At 45.4% G+C, this 18,728-nt stretch overlaps 1 protein-coding gene across 1 annotated transcript in view; it reads right to left on the reverse strand.

Annotated features, from left to right (window-relative positions):
- Positions 1–1,781: 1,781 nt before the first annotated feature.
- The window catches only part of LOC147709998 (uncharacterized), a 67,154-nt gene continuing 50,207 nt past the window's right edge, over positions 1,782–18,728 (reverse strand). Inside the window, exons 4-5 of the mRNA XM_086919303.1 lie at positions 2,283–2,431; positions 1,782–1,856 (exon numbers count right to left, since the gene is read on the reverse strand). Coding sequence (XP_086775429.1) covers positions 1,782–1,856; positions 2,283–2,431 — 224 coding nt within the window. The remainder of the gene's footprint in view (positions 1,857–2,282; positions 2,432–18,728) is intronic.

The following is an 18,728-nucleotide window of genomic DNA, read 5'->3' on the forward strand; positions in this document are numbered from 1 at the left end:
CACCACCCAGCCGCAGTCAGGTATTGATGGAAATCACTGATGAACACGAGCAAGACAGTCGCGCCCCAGACGGACTGTGCGAAAACCGTCTTGCCTCATTGAAGAAATTTAAGAGGCGATCGTCAGCGGCGTGAAAGCAAGGGGTGTAGATAGATTGCTGTGCTTTTTCTATTTTGTTACAGAGGGGGGAGATGTAATGGTGCACACACACAAGGGGGCACTAGGACCTGTCCGAGGGAGGATGAGGGCCGGTGGAAAGGGAGGAGCCAGGTACCAGGGATGGCAGTTAGCCGATGTACCAGGACGAGGAAGGACGATAGTAAAGAAGCTCCCAAATCACACTGTGTGTCCGTGTCTCTATATACCAGGCAGGACACTACAGGGGGAAGCCATTAGTGAGAGCCCCCACTGGTGCACTCTGTCACAGTCAGACCAAAAGCAGCACAACCGGGTTTTCACAATCATGTTCAGCTTCAAATTATCAGAAAGGTTTCTTCTAATGAACTTTAAAATCATCAATTAATGCATGAATTAAACAAAACAAGCTTTGCCAGGGAGCCAGCATGCGCACACACAGCTGAAAAACAATTAACTGGAGAGTGATGAATGCGCGCCCAACATCTGGCTTCAATTACCGCGGCCCCTGACAGCTGGTAATTGATGAATTATACCCTTCTGCTGCGCGTCTCCACACGGAATATGCAGGAAGTGGAGAAACTCTACAGACTATGGCCTATTGCGTGCTGGCTTGTAAAAACACAGCCATGCGAGGGCCAATTGCCATGCAGCTGCCATATATAACAAACAAAATTCACGCGTTTCTTTGGAATTCGTAGGTTAGCCTGTCGAAGTCCCTCTCTAAAGGACTCGGAAGCCACACCCACTTCGTGGGATGTAGGCCGAGCCCTAAAAACTGATTTTTCAATCACTTTAAAGTATGAAAATATATCAAAGACACGGATGTATTTGTTAAAAAATTGAATTTATCTCATTTCAAAAGATAACATAAAAGGGTTCACAATCATTATATACACAATGCAGCAGGAAATTATAGTTGTATATACATTTCACACATTTCTCAGTTGCAATTGTGGGCACCTTTTTCTCAAATAAATATAAAGTAGCCAATCTAATTAATTTATACAAATCAAAATTGCCTATAATATCATTTGAACAGGAAATAAGTGTTGTGGTCGACGTTTCGGTCTATCACTCTGTCGTCCGCTAGACCATTTTCAGGACTAAGTAAGTTTAAAAATTGGTTGACTCCTATTAAAACACGAAAAAGAATATAATAGTTGCTGTGTACTTTTTCCTTTTTATTTTAATTGTCTGAAATAACACCTGTGTAGAAAAAGAAAATAGTGACTAGTAGTGAAAGTTTTTATGTCTCAATCCCAATAGATGAAGAATGTAAGGTGACAAAAACTGATAACAATTGATCATTCATTTGTGAGACTTCTAACAATTCCTGTTATCAGCACTTTATGAAACCTATAAAACTGACACTGTGTTCCTCGTTATAGTTGCTCATGTGCCATTGAATACCTTTGGTACAAAATAAACTTTGGATATATTTCGCTGATAGATCTTGCGTAGAGTCAATTAATTTGGGAAAACTAAAAGATAAATTATCTTTGGCATTAACCGAAGAGTAAGGGTCATATTCATCATTTTTTGTCACCTTACTTTCTTTATCTATTGGGATTGAGACATAAAAACTTTCACTACTATTGTTCAGTTTAAAAAAAAAGTAACTCCTTTCTTTTTCTACACAGGTGTTATTTCAGGCAATTAAAATAAAAAGGAAAAAGTACACGGATATTTGAGGAGGGTGTAAAGATATCACCATGAGCCTGCAAGAAGCAAAGATAAAAGCTAGATGTAAAATAGTTCCTAAGGTGAGTAATGTGTGTGTTTTATATCTGGCAGCCAAAACGGACAACAGTTAATTCTTCATTTAAGGGAAATGCCAAGATTTCTTTAAACATGGCAAATACATCTGGAAGCCCCGCCAAAAGCCTTGAAGCCCCCAACACAATCAACACAAATATTTGTTTTTTTGGAGATCTGAGTTGCCTCTTGCATTTGATTTAGTTCTTGAGTGATGCAAAGGTTTGGCTGAGGCATCTGTTACTTCTGTGTGGGAGACAGGTTGTTGCTGGTACTGGGTAAGAAGACATTGGGACCATACCTGAGAGGCCAAGAAGAAGTTGACTATCTAGTTTTGTAGGAGATTTAATCAACGCATCACTGTTCTACCCCCAAACTGGGGATTTTACCTCTGATTCCTCCATCAGATGGACTTTCATGTGTAGGGCTCTGTCGGTCCAGAGCAGCATCAGCAGAAAACTGAGCAGCAAGGCGGCCACGACTATCTGCACTGCATTGAGCACAGTGTAGTCTCTCTCCAATGGCTCCAAGTTCAAAACTAATAGAAAAGAAATTAAGGAAATTCAAAATTATTTTGAAAAATAATATATATCAGTGAGTGGATAAATAAATCCTTCGGCTCAAGACATTTGTATATTTTTGTGTTCATTACATTGGAATGCAAATGATACGTTGCTTTTACATTTAGCTGTGCGTGAATAATGTTGCACAGCCTATGGGTGATAGCAAACCATGTGAAGAAGATGTAGAAAGCAATGGATAAAGCATTCAGCCAATCTATATCTTTGACTTCCTCATATCGAGTGCAGGTTCTGAATTTTGCAGCTCTTGGAAATGTTTTAATATGTCACTGAAAAACCCTACGGATATTTACTGGTAGATTTAAAAACAACCGCTGGAGGAGACCACAGGCTACATACCGGACCTCTCCAGTAGATCTTCCCATTGACTGTACTATCAAAAACGATTCCAAATACCATAGGATGGAATGCTCGCAACTGACCTTTATGGTTTATATCCAGGCCCTTTTGCTAAAATGCCACCACGTCCACACATCTGCAAGAAAACTGACCCCTCTGAGGAGTGACAGTGACCACTCCCCACTGAGGGACGCTCTTGTCGGGTCTGTGCTGAATGATCTATCGCCAAGTGTCATGTTACAACGAGGTAGACCTGGCATGGGATGATTTTATATACGATGTGACCAGTCTCATTGACTTATGACAATGGTGGCCACAAATCTCCATTTCTCATCAGATTTGTAGCACTAAGCGTAACTTAGTTAAGGGAGGGAATGTAGTCTAATGGCTAAGGCCGTCGATATCTAATCGGGGGAACCAAGTTTGAGTCTCTGCAATGACGCTCAACATCCTGTGATTCTGGGCAAACCACTTCATCTACGTGTGCATACAAAAAATTAATTTGTCCTTGTGTAACGCAACTGGTGCTCATGTAAAGCGCTCTGGTACCCGATACCTTCGGGTCAAGTTTGCACTATATAAAACTAGAAAAAAAAGTTAACATTTTAACCTTAAATGGGGGCCATTTTTTGGAGAACCTTTTTTTTATTTCAAAAACCTTTATTGAAACATTGTACGATACATCAGTGCAATATACATTCCGGCGGATCAAAAGTTGCATTGTATATCAATATTGGTAGCTACAACATTTTGGTAGTAACGCCCCCCCCCCTTAAATTGTCTTTGATGTTCATCTGTTCTCTGAAAGCAGAAACAGTAGGATAGCAAGAGAGGATAACCACGTACAATAGAGGCCATGACAGTTCTCCATATCTGGTGTCACTAGATGACATACATTCCTACAATGTAAGCCATCTATCACCAGCCTCCCTCCTATAAAGCCCTTCCCGGCCGTTTACTTGTGGAATTCCTTCAACGCATTCCCAGCAGCCTCCACATCTCATCCAACCACTTCTCGCTTCAGCGCCAAGTTCGACTAGCTCGACATGAGTGTCTAGAGGGAGTCTGCACCAGTCCCCCCACCACCTTCTACTCCCGCCACTATTTCTCCTTGTCCCTCATCAGTTGTGTTCTCCTGTGCCAGTAAATAAGTGGTCAGTGGGCCCCAGATGTCCTTCGGGCAGGATTTCATAGGTAATAGTTCTGCATAATAACTTAGGTTTTCCTGCCATGTAGTCATGATTTGCATCCAACATTTAAATTTAGGTGCCCTCCCTCTCCCCCAGTGGCATGCAATCTGTTGTTTCACCAAGAGCAGACTCATAGCTAGGAATTTCTTGTGAGGAGTGTTGATATCTTGGGAAAGGCCAAATAGGCCCACCAGTGGGCAAGGGGATGGCCTGGTCCCCAGCATAGTTGATAGGCCTTCAAATGTTTATGCCCAAAAAAGTGCGACTTGGGGGCAAGTCCATGCTAGATGGAGAAAGCCTGCACCTTCCTCGCCACATCTAGTGCACTTATCATCATTCCCTGAGATGAAATCTGTGTAACCAATTAGGCAGGGGTGTGGTACAGTCTATGAAGGAACTTGAAATGTATCAGACGCAATCTGCTATTGCCGGTGACAGCTTCTGTGTGTGTGCAGCTGCGTTCCCATTGCTCATCAAACAGTGAGATCCCTAGATCCCTGTCCCAGTCTTGCCTGGCCTTGATATCATGAGGAGGCCTTGCTGCCTGTGTATGCCCATAGAGAAGAGATACTGCACGTCTGGGAGGTTCTTTCTGTAAGAATGCACGTAGGGGTTCAAATGTAGGCGGTTCCTCAGGAAAGGCAGAGGTTGCCACCTTCACACTTTGTCGAAGTCGAGTATAGAGGAATGTGTCTATTACTGTGGGCGTGTGCCGGCCGAAGAACTGGTCCTTGGTGCGAAATTGCCCCGAATATAGAGATCACCCCAAGTGGAGTATTTTAGGTTCTCAAGCATCTTTCGGCAAATCACTTCTCCTGTGACGGCGAGTAATGGATTACGGGTCAGGGTCAGGGTCATGTTGGGAGAGTACAGCATCGGGGATTCCAATTTATGGGCTAATCTCTGCCACGCAATCACCGTACAGTCCACCGTGGAGGGATCACGCTCGGAGTCACCCACCGACGTGAAGAGCTAGGCCGACTGGGGCGTCGGTGCCATGTATCCATCCTCCACCACAAGGTGAGGCATATAGGGTGGCGGGTGGAACCAGTATGTCGCAAAGTGGACCTGTGCGCAATAATAATAATGTTCAAAGTTGGGTACATCATATCCTCCCTGACGATAGGGCAGCATCATAGTGTTCAGGCTAAGGCGCGGCTGTTTCCTTCATATAAGTCTTGTGAGTTGTGTTCTAAGTGTTTTAAAAAAAAAAAATCTTTCAGGATGGTACGGTATATTAATAAAAAGGTACAGTAGTTTAGGCAGTAGTACCATTTTGATCAATGAAATTCTCCCTGCCATTGAGAGGGGCCAACGTAACCACTTAGTAATGGTGTCAGTAATTCTAACCATAGTTGTACCACAATTAGCTCTCATCAAGGCGTCCCTGTCCCTAGTGATATATATGCCTAGATGTTTGATCTCTTCCGTTTCCCAAACCAATGGGTAGTCTAGCTGGTGCGGTTGGATGGCCTCGGAGTGAAGATTGACGACTTGGACCAGTTAATCTGAATACCGGATATGGCCCCGAAATTGGTGATCTCTCTGAGGACGGGGTTCAGATTCTCCTGGGGTTTGTGAATATATAAGGTCATGTCATCCGCATAGAGGGAGATGAGTAGCTGCCTAGCCGGATAGATCAAAGCTTTGTCATTGTGGTGCTGGCGTAGCTTTGCGGCCAGAGGTTCAATGGCTAAAGCAAATAGAATTGGGGATAAGGGGCAGCCTTGACGTGTACCCCTGGAGATGGGAAAGGAGGGGGATCTGGCACCGTTTAAAAGTACAATGACACTGGATGGTGATATAGTAGTCGTATCCACTGGAGGAAAGAGACGGGCATACCCATACGGCCCAGTATACCCATCAGGGAGTTGAACGCTTTAGTAGCGTCTAGAAACACCGCCGCTGCAGAGGACTTGGGGTCTATATCCTGCAGTACTGAGGCCAGAGTTATGAGGTTATGGGCCGTGGCACGATTTGGTATTAATCCCGCTTGGTTCGGCAGCACTAGTTTTTGCATAAGCAAGTTCAGTCTGGTCGCAATAACTTTTGCAAGCATTTTCATATCGCAGTTTAGTAAAGATAGGGGCTGGTATGAATCACAGATTATTGGGGATTTCCCTGGTTTGAGTAAAGAGGTGAGTACGGCTTCCCGCATAGACTCCGTAAGACACCCTTCCTCCCGTGCTGTATAAAAGACTTCCCTGAGGATTGGGTAAAGTATGTGAGCATATGTTTTATAGAATTTGATCGGCAACCCATCTGACCCCGGGGCCCGTCTGACTTCATTTGCATTATGGCTTCCGTTATTTCGTCTAGTTAGAGGTCATGATCTAAAAATTTACGTTGATTACCATTTTTTGGAGAACCTTCTCTGAGCTCTACATGACAAGGTTCAGGAGAACAGTGAGATGTTTAATGCATAGATTTTTCCTGCCCTTGACCCACTCGCTCCAGTGGTGACAGTGACTTCACACATTTCAATCCTTCATACACACATGACCTAGTCACTAAGAACTGCGCCTGTAAATAAAAATGATACACCAGAAGATAGAGCCAAATGTAAGGAAGGGCTTCGAATCTACAGAGCACAACTCGTAGACGCACACTATAATATTACTCAGATTACATTTTGTCGAGTAATAATGCACCTGAATTTTTTTTTATTCGTACATATTTTTCAAACCACAGCAGTACTCAATCTTAAGTTTCTACTTTTAATGGAAAGATTCACGCAATTTATGCATTTCAATTTACTAAATGCACTGGCCATGCAGCAAGGGTGTCAAGTTGCTCTGAATCTTCAGCTCCTGTTCAGACTGATCATTGCACCATTTCTAGCATGTCAGCTCCTACGTCATCCTACGACAAGTATTTCTGAATCTCCTTCTGGTTTCTTCTCATGTTCAACTGAATTTGATTTGAACTGAATTACAAATTTCAACTGATATTTTATTGCAAATTATAAAAAAGATCAAGTCTGGTTTTCCTAATGCCCATTACAATATCATCTTTTTTAACTCTTTCTTATCCCTTGTACACTGCCTGCTGACTTGACACTGGCATGATTTTTCTCTCTGTTAACAAACAACCCCTAGGCCCGTTGCTTCCTAGCAACTATCGGATTTGTTTTCTGGCTTTCTTTCCAGAACATGGCCTGGAATTAAATTCCACCAAATTCCGCCCACCTGTAATCATCATACCTAACTATAACGTTTGGTTTTGTCAGTATATATACATATACGCGAATATGTATATATTCACTGAGAAAACCAAAGGTTACAGGGATGTTATAGTTGATTTCAAATTTTACAGGCACAAAACTATAGAAATTCAAAATTTATAGTTATACTTATCTCAAGAAACTTTAAGTCATGCCCTAAGATATTGCGCCCCCACCATGTTTTCTCATCAATAATATCACTGCAGATGTTGCACTGATATTATGAATGATGCCACAGAAGATATCAGGAGTGATGTAATATGAGGGGTAATTTGCAGTGCATATCAAAGACATGAGTTATAGTTACATTAGGGCACGAGTTATAGTTCCATGAGATAACTTTAACTATAAATGCTGAATTGTAATGATTTTGTGTGTGTAAAATCTTAATGTAACTATAGCATCCCTGTAACCTGTGGTTTTATAGTGAATTTCTGAGGTTTTTTTTACGTAAAGTAATATGTAAGTACCATACGTCAATCCAACTGCCACTGTGCATGGCCACAGAAGGTTGGCCGAAAGTCCTGGCCGCAGGCAAAGCCTGAGAGGGGGGGAGCACCTCCACGCCTGGGGGCCAGATTTTGGCCCCGGAAACTCATTTCCTGTGGCCTGCCACATATTTTTAGGGGAGCGGGTATATAGCCCAAGTAGTAATTGGGCCAAGAAACCCTATCCCCCGAAGCCCATCTTTAAATGTATGGGGGAGGGGAGCATGCAGCCCCCCTCCTCAGGTCAATTTCAACCCCAGGGACCTTGGGTCCCGATCATATTTTAAATGGGGAGGGGGGCACAAAGCCCCCCTCCCCAGGCTGATTTCTGGCCCTTGTGTCCACTTCTCCCGGGGCCCAGCCATATTAAGAAGGGGACATTCAGCCGCCGTCCTCAGGCCAATATTGGCCCCAGGGACCCCATCCCCTAGGACCTAAACAATTATTAAGAAGGGAGGCATGCAGCCCTCCACCCCAGGCTGAGTTTGGCCCCGGGGACGCCATCGCATGTGGTATTGTGCTGCCACCCTTCCCGTTCTGATATTGGCCTTGAAGTCCCCATCCCCCAGGGCCCAACTAATTATTAAAGGGAGAAGGGGGTTGATTTTGGCCTTGGGGAGCCCATCTCCCAGGGCTCAAACAATAACCGGTGAGTGCCCTGAAGCCCACCCAGAGCCCCCACTTAACCACTGTTAGCGGCTGTGTGGCGACCCCAAATGGCTCAGTCGACCCACCCAGCTGCCCGGCTCCATCGGGAGCCGGCATTGCTCTCACCGACAAGAGCAGCTAAGAATGCTGCTCCCTGCGGGTGGGAGTAAATTTTCCAGCTGAGTCCCTGCCTCTTGAGAGCGGGCAGAGAAATTGATGAAAAGTCTGCTCCCAGTGTTTGCTCTCTATTGGCGGGAGCTTTCAAGTTGCACCTGCTGAGCGAGAGCGAACACATTTTTCCCTGCCTGCAGCAGTGTGGGCAGGAAAACCACTATGTTCCAGCGGTGGGTGCCCTGGGACATAGCAGGAGCCAGGCCCTTGCGGATGGGATCCCCAGGGCCTTTAGTAACTCCAGGAGCCGGGCCATGTAGCCCCTCTTCCACTTAATTTCTATGGCTGCGGACTGAGGTTGTGTGGTCTCTGGGTCCGAAATCGACCTGGGGAGGGGGCGTCTTGCGCCCCTTCCCCTAGATGTATTCATAAACGTACCCCCGGGGCCTATCTCAGCCGAGAGGCATATAGAAATCAAGCACGGGAGCCCACACTTGGTTTAAAAAAATATGTATTGTGGATTTTAGATCTTTTTTTAATTTGCTGTAAAATGTGAAAAAAAAGTTTTGCTCCCAAGCGTGGCCCCTCCAGGACCCTCCCACCAGGCCTAGGTAGGAGGGCATTTCTAGCCTGCCTCCTTCTCTTTTTTCAGTGTTTATTCTTGGGACCGACACCGGACAACAGGACCTCCTACAAACTTGCCACCCGGAAACACCACCAGCTGATCCGCGCCGCCAAGAAAACAGCATTCAAGGACCGGTTGGACAACAACGCACACAACTGCAAGGAACTCTTCAACATCGTGAAAGAGCTTTCCAACCCCAGCGCAGGAAACAACGACATCACCCCATCGCAAGACCTCTGCAACTCCCTCGCCTCATACTTCCACAACAAGATCACGGACATACACAGCAGTTTCAACAACCAACCAACGCACACCATGACCGACCAACCACCCCCCCCCCACCACCACCCTCCACGCCTGGACCCCGATCAGCACCGAAGACACCATCCGCACGATGAACTCCATCCACTCCGGATCACCGACCGACCCCTGCCCTCACCACGTCTTCAACAGGGCCGACGCTGTCATCGCACCCCACCTGCAAGACATCATCAACACCTCATTCGACACCGCCATCTTCCCTGCGAGCTTGAAACACGCCGAACTCAGCGCTCTACTCAACCAACAGCGGACCCCACCGACCTCAAGAATTACCGCCCCATCTCGCTTCTCCCGTTTCCAGCCAAAGTCATCGAGAAGACCGTCAACAAGCAGATGGCCGCCTTCCTCGAGACGAACGGATCCCTCGACCCCTCACAGTCCGGCTTCCGAGCCAAACACAGCACCGAGACCGCCCTCATCGCCGCCACCGATGACATCCGAGCCCTGATGGACAATGGAGAAACAGCGGCCCTCATCCTCCTAGACCTCTCCACGGCTTTCGACACGGTCTGCCACCGCACCCTAGTACGGCGCCTCAGCAACATCGGAATCCAGGACAAGGCGCTGGAATGGATCATCTCCTTCCTCGACGGAAGAACACAGAGAGTCCGCCTACCACCGTACAAGTCAGAGGCCTCCGAAGTCATCTGCGGCGTCCCCCAAGGATCATCCCTGAGCCCCACCCTCTTCAACGTCTACACGAGCCCCCTCGCGGCCATCGTACGCAAACACCACCTCAGCATAATCTCCTACGCCGACGACACCCAGCTGATCCTCTCCCTGACCAACGACCCCACCGCCGCCAGAGCCAACCTGCACGAAGGGATGAAAGAGGTAGCTGAGTGGATGACGACCAGCCGCCTGAAACTGAACTCGGACAAGACGGAGGTCCTCATCCTGGGCTCCTCACCCTCCGCCTGGGACGACTCCTGGTGGCCTCCCGCCCTGGGCACCGCACCCAAACCGACAGACCATGCACGAAACCCGGGCTTCATCCTGGACTCCTCCCTCTCCATGACCAGGCAAGTCAACACCGTCTCCTCGGCGTGCTTCAACATCCTACGCATGCTACGGAAGATCTTCTGGTGGATCCCCACAGAGACCAGGAAGACCGTCACCCAGGCCCTCGTCACCAGCCGACTGGACTACGGTAACGCCCTCTACGCCGGTACCACCGCCAAGCTCCAGAAGAGACTCCAGCGGATCCAAAACGCCTCAGCCAGACTCATCCTCGACATCCCACGATCCAGCCACATCTCCGGACATCTGAGAGACCTTCACTGGCTCCCCGTCAACAAGAGAATCACCTTCCGCCTCCTCACCCACGCACACAAAGCCCTGCACGACCAAGGCCCGAGCTACCTCAACAGCCGAGTCAACTTCTACGCTCCCAGACGCCACCTCCGATCAGCCAACCACGCCCTCGCCGCCGTCCCCTGCATCCGAAGAGCGACTACAGGAGGAAGGTCCTTCTCCTACCTGGCCGCCAAGACCTGGAACTCCCTCCCGTCCGACCTGCGCCTGACCCAAGACCACCTCTCCTTCAGAAAGAAGCTGAAGACCTGGCTGTTCGAGCAGTAGCGGCACCCCCCCCCCCCCCAGCGCCTTGAGACCCTACGGGTATGTAGCGCGCTTTACAAGTGTCACTGATTGATTGGGACTCAGGCTGAGTCTCGAGTCCCAACCAGGCTGCCACCACTTTCTGGTCATCATGAGATCTGTGCCAAGGCTCTTCCCAGACATCTATATATTTTTTCTTTATTAACTCCAAAACTACTGAATGTATTTACACCAAATTACATAAAGGGCTCTATTGGACACAGAGCTAGTTTCCTGCCACAATTGGTGCAATTCCGTCCAGTGGTTAGCGCTGTGGTCATGTCTACTGTCCGTATGGGAATTGAAAAAGGAAAACCTGTTTTGGGACACCCCCCCCCCCCTTTTATTGGCCTCTGCTTGATGGAGCAACTAGAAATGATCAAGACAGCAGCTTAAGTAATTGGTGTACTACTTTTGCAAATTTCATAAAGATTTGTCAATTGGAATGTTGTTATTAGGTGCAGGTTCTGAGGCAAGATGGCCGCCGGCAGTCCATAGGGGGTAGCAGCACTCAAGCCACTCTCCTATGCTGACTACTCGATGTAATGGTTGCTAGTCTTGATCACGATTGATCTTCGGTTTCTTTGCTACACTGGATACAGAGATTTTGGAAGGTCTCCATAGGCTGGTGATTACCCTTGTTTGGTTGCCTGCGGAGGCGGAGGCGCAGCATAAGAGGAAGCAGAGAGAGCGGTGTTTGGGAGACGGCGGTGTCTACAGTTAAGAAGAGGATCATTCTTCTCTTGGAGAGTTGGGAGGCTGTGAAGCGGGTCATGGCCCCAAAAGTGCTGAAGACTGTAAAGGGCATTCAGGAGCGTGAAGAAGAGGTGATTGGATCATCGAGTGAGCCCGATATTCCCGCAGCAAATTTAAGGGCTAAGGCACGACAGAGAGCACAGACTCGAAAAGAAGCAGCGAAAAAGCGTGAGGAAGAGCGCTTATTAGCAAGCCAGAAGCGGAGAGAAGGGCGGTACAAGGAATTACCTGCGGTGGGTGCCGTGGACTTAGCTGCTGAGTCCCTGAGAGAGGCGATCCTGTGCCAGCCCCTGATTTTCGAATCTTTCCAGCCACGCGGAGCTCCAGCATCGCCAGTGGTGAAAGACTTGCTGAGAAAAGAGATGGAAGCGGACGCTGTACCCGTGGTCACGAAGGGTGTTGAATTAGAATCAGCGGTGTCAGACTTGCCGCAGAAAGTGTTGGTAACGGATAACGTATCTGCTGTCACGGAGGGCGCTGAACTGAAGCCAGCGGTGACAGACTTGCCGAGGGAAACAATAAATGCGGAAATTGCACCAGAGGCTGCGGGGTGCTGGGCGGCGGTGGCGACCGCAGGATCCGGGAGCACCGAGGCAGCTGATGTACCTGGGGCATTGGAAGCCGATGCAGGAGCGGTGACAACAGCGAGCACAACACGCCCATGCACAACACGTTCGGCTCCAGTCGAGGTTACAGAGCGTGTGACTGGAGGCTCTTTAGTAGGCGGGGGTAGTACTGGAGGCGGAGCCAAGGACGTGGAGGAGGAGAGCTGCCATGGAGACGGAGGAGGGGGTGAACTCGTGAAAGAAGCTGTGGAAGAGGTGGAAGAAAGCATTCATGCTGGATTGGCTGGATTGGCTGTAGCACAACGCGAAGATGTGGATCTTTTGCAGTTTAATGCAGGAAATGCCCAATGCAGAAACCAGTGTGTTGGTCAATGGGGACTTTCAAGAAGGAATAGACTGTATGAATGAAAATTTACATGAGAAAGCGAAAGGGAGCGATCTCGCTATAACAGCTTTAACAGTGCCTGAACTTGTGGATGAGCAGCAAGGTGTTCTGCAAGGGGAAAGGCAAGCTGTAACCATAGGTTATGCTGAGCACCGAAACATGCAGGAAGATTTTACAGAGGGGGGGAAACACCTTCCGTGCAAATAGGAGTTCTAGCAGAAGTCCCACATACAAGTGCAAGGGAACTTGTAACCGAGCAGGAAGCAGTGCAAGACGGTCATCAAAGTGCAGCCACTGACGTTATTGTGAGCACAGAAAAAGAGCCAACTACAATAATTGTAGCAAAAAGTGCAAAAAGAGTAGCAGAGCCAAACAAGGGAGCTATTCCTAAGGAAAAGGACAAAATGAAATCTCTCAAATCGAGTGGTTCTGTCATAGTACCAGATTCTTGTAGGACAAAACAGGAAAGAAATATAAATATCATAAGACGACTGTCTCCTACAGGGCCGCTCAGCAATGATGATAGTGATGATAGTGATGGTAATGATTTGGAGGAAGAGGAGGAGGACGAAACGGGTCTAACTACCACCTCATCTGCAGAGTCAGAGCATTTTTCATTGAGTGATTCTCAAGAATCAGAGACTTGCTCCCCACGATTAGAGATGGAGCAGATCAGTGCTGTGGAAAAAAGAAACCCGAAAACCAAAACTAAAACTCATAAGTCTAGGGGAAGGTCCCGCATACAAAATAGCAAGGTAGGAAGTATGTTACAAAAAGGAGTACCTAAAAAGCTGGATTGGGACAAGACAGGCACAGCTACATTGCATAGTTTACAAGATGGGACCAGAGGTGGTAGTCTGCAGGAGGTGTATCAACAGGACCAGATTAAGGACCAACATCAAAACTTTGGAGAGCCGCACAAAGATAAATTTGACCTTTTACTCTCCAATATTCAACAGATACAAGGGGAAGCCCGGTTGGAGAGTCAAAGAGCCAAGCGCGCTAATAAGAAAATACAGAGATCTCTCCACAAAGTACATGAAATGTATGCTGAAGTTACCAGTAGATTGACGGAGGTTGAACAGAGGACTGGCAAAATGGAAGATGAGATGGTAAAGCTGCAAGAATCTAGACAGGGGCATGAGAAAACAGAGTCTGACATACTTTGGAAACTGGAAGACTTTGAAAATCGGCAGAGGAGAAACAACATAAGATTGCTCGGAGTGGAGAAAGGCAAAGAAGGAGGAGATATAAGAGCCTTTGTTGTGGATTTGCTGAAAGGCTCCTTTCCAGAGATGGACACATGGGACTGGGATAAAGAGGTGCAACGAGCGCATCGATTTCCTCTCACACAGAAAAAGGGCAATGTGGGCTCAAGAGCAATTCTTGTGTATGTGGGAAATTATCTATTAAGAGAGGAAGTAATTATGAAGGCTAAACCCATGAAGAAACGAACTTATAAGGACATAACTTTTTTTGCTCGCCCAGACTTTTGCCACACAACAGTGGAAAGAAGATGGCGTATGCGGCAACTTATAATACCATTTCAGAATATAGGGTGTGAAGTTTATCTGCTGTTCCCTTCTCGCCTCAAAGTAGGTCTTAACGGTCAGTTCAGAGTATTTTTCTCTGAAATAGTTGCGCAGGAGTATCTGGCTTTTCTTCGAGAAGAGAGAACACATAGAGAACGGAATATACAAGCTGATCGCATTGAAAGCTTAAAACAAGTAGCTTCTATAACAAAGAAATAATCGAGCCTTTTTTAATATCATGAATAAAGCTTCAAAGAGATGGACCAAGGGGGAGTGGCTGGGGGGAAACTCCCCTGGGGGGGTGCGGCTGTCACATATAGGTCAGGATTGACCTATTTGCCAGTAAGGGAAGGGGGGGGGAGGGGGAAGAGGGAGCTGGGTGGGAGCTAGGGGGGGAACAGGGCACGGCAGGACATATAAGAGAGAGACGTAGCTTAAAAAGGGCACTTGCAAGAAAGGGGGAACAGCTAGGGCGGCGAAAATTTAAAGGAGGCAATATAAGAAATAATGACAATGGAGTATTGATAACATGCTGGATAATTATACGGCTAGAGTGCAGACGAGATTGTAGGTGGGAAAAGACATATGATAAGTTGTATTATGGGTGTTAGGTCTGTAACATGGAATGTATGTGGTCTAAATGATCCTCAAAAAAGAGCAAAAATTTCGGTAGCCTTGAAACAAATGAATGTGGATTTCGTATTTATCCAAGAAACACATATTATGATAACACAAACACACTTCCTTAGTCATTTAGGATTTCATTTATTAGTACACTCAAGTCAAGGAGTCAAAAAAAGAGGGGTAGCTATCCTAGCTAGAAATAATAATACCTTGACTAGGAAGAAAGCACAGGATAAATGGGGAAGATGGGCCATGGTTGAATGTTTTATAGATGGGGAGTGGATAACGCTTGTAACTGTTTATGGCTCAACAGAGGATGACCCCGAGATTTTTCAATTCTTAGATGTTGAGTTGGCTACATGGGCACCGAAAATAATACTGGGAGGTGACCTTAATATAAATGGAGTAGATGGATTAGGATTGGGTTCCTTTGGGAAATATAAAGGTCGGAAAAAGAAAGTCAATCAGGCACTACATAGTTTAGTTTTAAATAATGCTCTCTCGGATGTATGGGGGAAAAAGAGATTGGACAACAAAGGTTTTACATATTATTCGGCCCCGCACCGAACATGTGCAAGATTAGATTATTTTTTTGTTTCAAGTACTACTATATCGAATTCAAAGATTGAAAGGCTGCCACGGATCCTTAGTGATCATAACCCCTTAGCACTTGCAATGGCAACAAAAACAAGCACTAGACAATATACAAATTGGACCTTCGAAAGAGAGCTGTTAAAAGACGATAAATATATAGAACATATGAATAAATGGATTATTGATTTTTTTTTGTTCAATAAGGATACAGCGGAAATGGGTGTGGTCTGGGATACTTTCAAAGCTGGGGTACGGGGGGAAACAAAGAGTTATAATTCTTATAAAAGGAAACAAATGCAGCTGAGGAATTTAGAGCTATCTGAGAAGGTAATAAAGGCAGAGGAGAATTTAGAAAACTGTGTTTTGACGGGGAGTCATATGGATAAGGCTCTGACAGAACTAGTGAAAGCAAAAGGCGAGGCAGAGAGCGAAATAGCTAGCAAAGCAGCGAAAATTTATAATACTAAAAGAGAGAAGTGTTATAAATTGAGCGAGTCAGTAGGGAGAATCTTGGCTACCCGGACAAGGCAACAAGAAGCGGTGGGAACAGTTAGAGAAATCAGGGATACATCGGGTAGGGTGCACTCAGAGTCGAATGAAATAAGGGAAGTATTTAGGACTTTTTATGAGAAGTTGTATGACGATGAACTAGAGGGGCGAGATACTCGAAGAGATAAAGAGGATATGAAGGAGTATCTTCAAGAGATCCCTATAGATATAGTGGAGGAGGATGACGCAGATGGTCTAGAGGGGGTCTTGCAGACAGAAGAAATTAAGGAGGCAATATGGAAACTTCCCTCAGGTAAAGCAGCGGGCCCTGACCAAATACCTATAGAGTTCTATAAAGTGTTTTGGGATTTGTTGGGAGAAGAGATAATGAAGGTTATGCAACTGGCACAGTTGGGCAAATCAGCACCCAAGTCATGGGGGAGTGCTGAGGTGGTAGTAATATTAAAAAAAGGGAAAAATCCGGAAGAACCAGGATCTTACAGACCCATCACTTTACTGAATGCGGATTTGAAAGTGTTCTCCAAGGCATTGGCATCAAGGCTTGCCAGAGTAATCCACAAAATAGTCAGCAGCTGTCAACATGGTTTTATACCGGGGAGAGGGACTACTCACCATATACGTAAAGTAATAACCCTATTTGATGTTACATCAGTCACAGGAGACCCGATGGCAGTAATGTTTATTGATGCAGAAAAAGCATTTGATCGGGTCTCCTGGGGCTATCTTTGGTATGCTTTAGAAAGAACAGGCATTAAACAAGGATATATTAAAGCTTTACAGACTCTATACTTAAATCCGGTAGCAACTCTACGTGTGAATGGTGGGAACACGGGTCAATTTCGAATAAAAAGAGGTACTAGACAGGGGTGCCCTTGCTCACCGCTATTGTTCGCTATATACATGGATCCATTAATCCGCAGAATAGAGGCATCTGGGATGATTACACCCCTAACAACACTCATCGGGCATTGTAAAATTTTAGCCTATGCAGATGATATCGCTGTAATCACTCCAAATCCCTCTGAATCCATAGAATATCTGGAAATTGAGGCGATGAAATTTGGAAAGATATCGGGGTATAAATTAAATACATCTAAAACGCAGATAATAAAAAACTCATTTACTCCCTGTATAGATAATCGAGTGACGCAGGAAGGCATATACTTAGGGGTTATTATCTTGGCAGATTTGGACGCGTTAGTAGAAAAGAATATTATCCCTTTAATTAAGAAAGTAGAGAAAGACCTGGACAGGTGGGACAACTTGCACATGTCAATGGTGGGGCGGACAAATATAATAAAAATGCTGGTTCTCCCAAAATTTTTATATTTATTTAGAGCAATACCTTTGTTATTTGAAGTCAAAATATTTAAAAAACTAGAGTGCATAATTAATAGATTTATTTGGGCAAAGGGGAAAACGAGAAGAGCCCTTAGATTTATGACACTCCCGAGAGAGAGGGGAGGTTGGGGAGTACCAGAATTAAAACTTTATAATTGGGCAGCTGCTCTCCAAAATATGATTGGCATGCTGGGAGGGGAAGAATCAGAAGGTTGGAGTAAATTTGGAACATTGGCAATTTATGGACTAACTTTGGGAATGGAAGTGAAGAATGTTTTGTTGAAATTTACAGAGGCTAGCTATTACAAGAGGACAAAGTTTAAGACGCTCATAGCAGCATATACAATTTGGAAAAGTTTTTCTAAAAGAATAGGTTTGGGGAAATATAATGCGTATACCAGACTCTCACATAACCCAAATCTTCCACAAGATATTTTTTCGGGTCCCACATTTACTGAGTGGGAAAACAAGGGAATTAGAACTATAGGGGATTTAAAGGGGGATCAGGGGATTTTTCAATTCTCAGAATTACAAGCTAGATTTAAGTTAGATACCAGGCAATTCTTTAAATACCTACAAATTAGGAGCTTCCTTTTGAACAAAAAGGGAGGTGTTTTGGGTTTTAGGCGCAATCCAATTATGGAAGTAGTTCAAAGAGGGGAAGATTGCACTATCAAGAGGTTTTATGCTGAATTGATAAAATCAAAACAGGATGATTACGAAAAATGGAGCGAAAAATGGAAGGATAATCTTAATATAAGCGGGGAAAGTTTTGGCATCTCTCTAGAAAAGGGATACTCTTTGTTATGCTCAGCACCCTTGCAGGCGCAACATTATAAAACGTTGTATCATTTATATTATACCCCTGCAAAAATAGCACAATGGGGAGGCACCGTGGGTATTAAGTGTTATAGGTGTGGAAGTTCTAATGCTGATTTAAAACATGTATTTGCAACGTGTCCTCATCTAGATTTACTAAAAAAAGATATTGAATGCTTCATAAACAATATTTTAGGAACCGAAATTGTGTTAACCCCCGGAACTATATTATTAGGAGTAAATCTGGAGGACGTACAATTATTTAGCGGGAGGGAATTTTTATTCGTAGCATTATCTGTAATGAGATTATGCATAGCCTCGGCATGGATTGACCCTATACCACCTACCTTCCACAAATGGTTGGCCAAACTAATAACAACATACAATGTGGAGAAAGAGATCTATGCACGGAAAGGAAAAAGGGGAAGGAAGCTGGGTAAGCTAATATGGGATCCTATTACGCGGTGGAAGGAGGGTGCAATAGAATAAAACCTAGATGTGAGTAAAATCCGGGTGATTTAGGATTACATATAAGGTATTAATTGTTATGTTGGTAATATTGTGAGAGATATAACTGACTTTA

This window comes from Lissotriton vulgaris, chromosome 5 (genome assembly GCF_964263255.1).
Source record: "Lissotriton vulgaris chromosome 5, aLisVul1.2, whole genome shotgun sequence".
In the NCBI taxonomy this organism is placed as follows: domain Eukaryota; kingdom Metazoa; phylum Chordata; class Amphibia; order Caudata; family Salamandridae; genus Lissotriton; species Lissotriton vulgaris.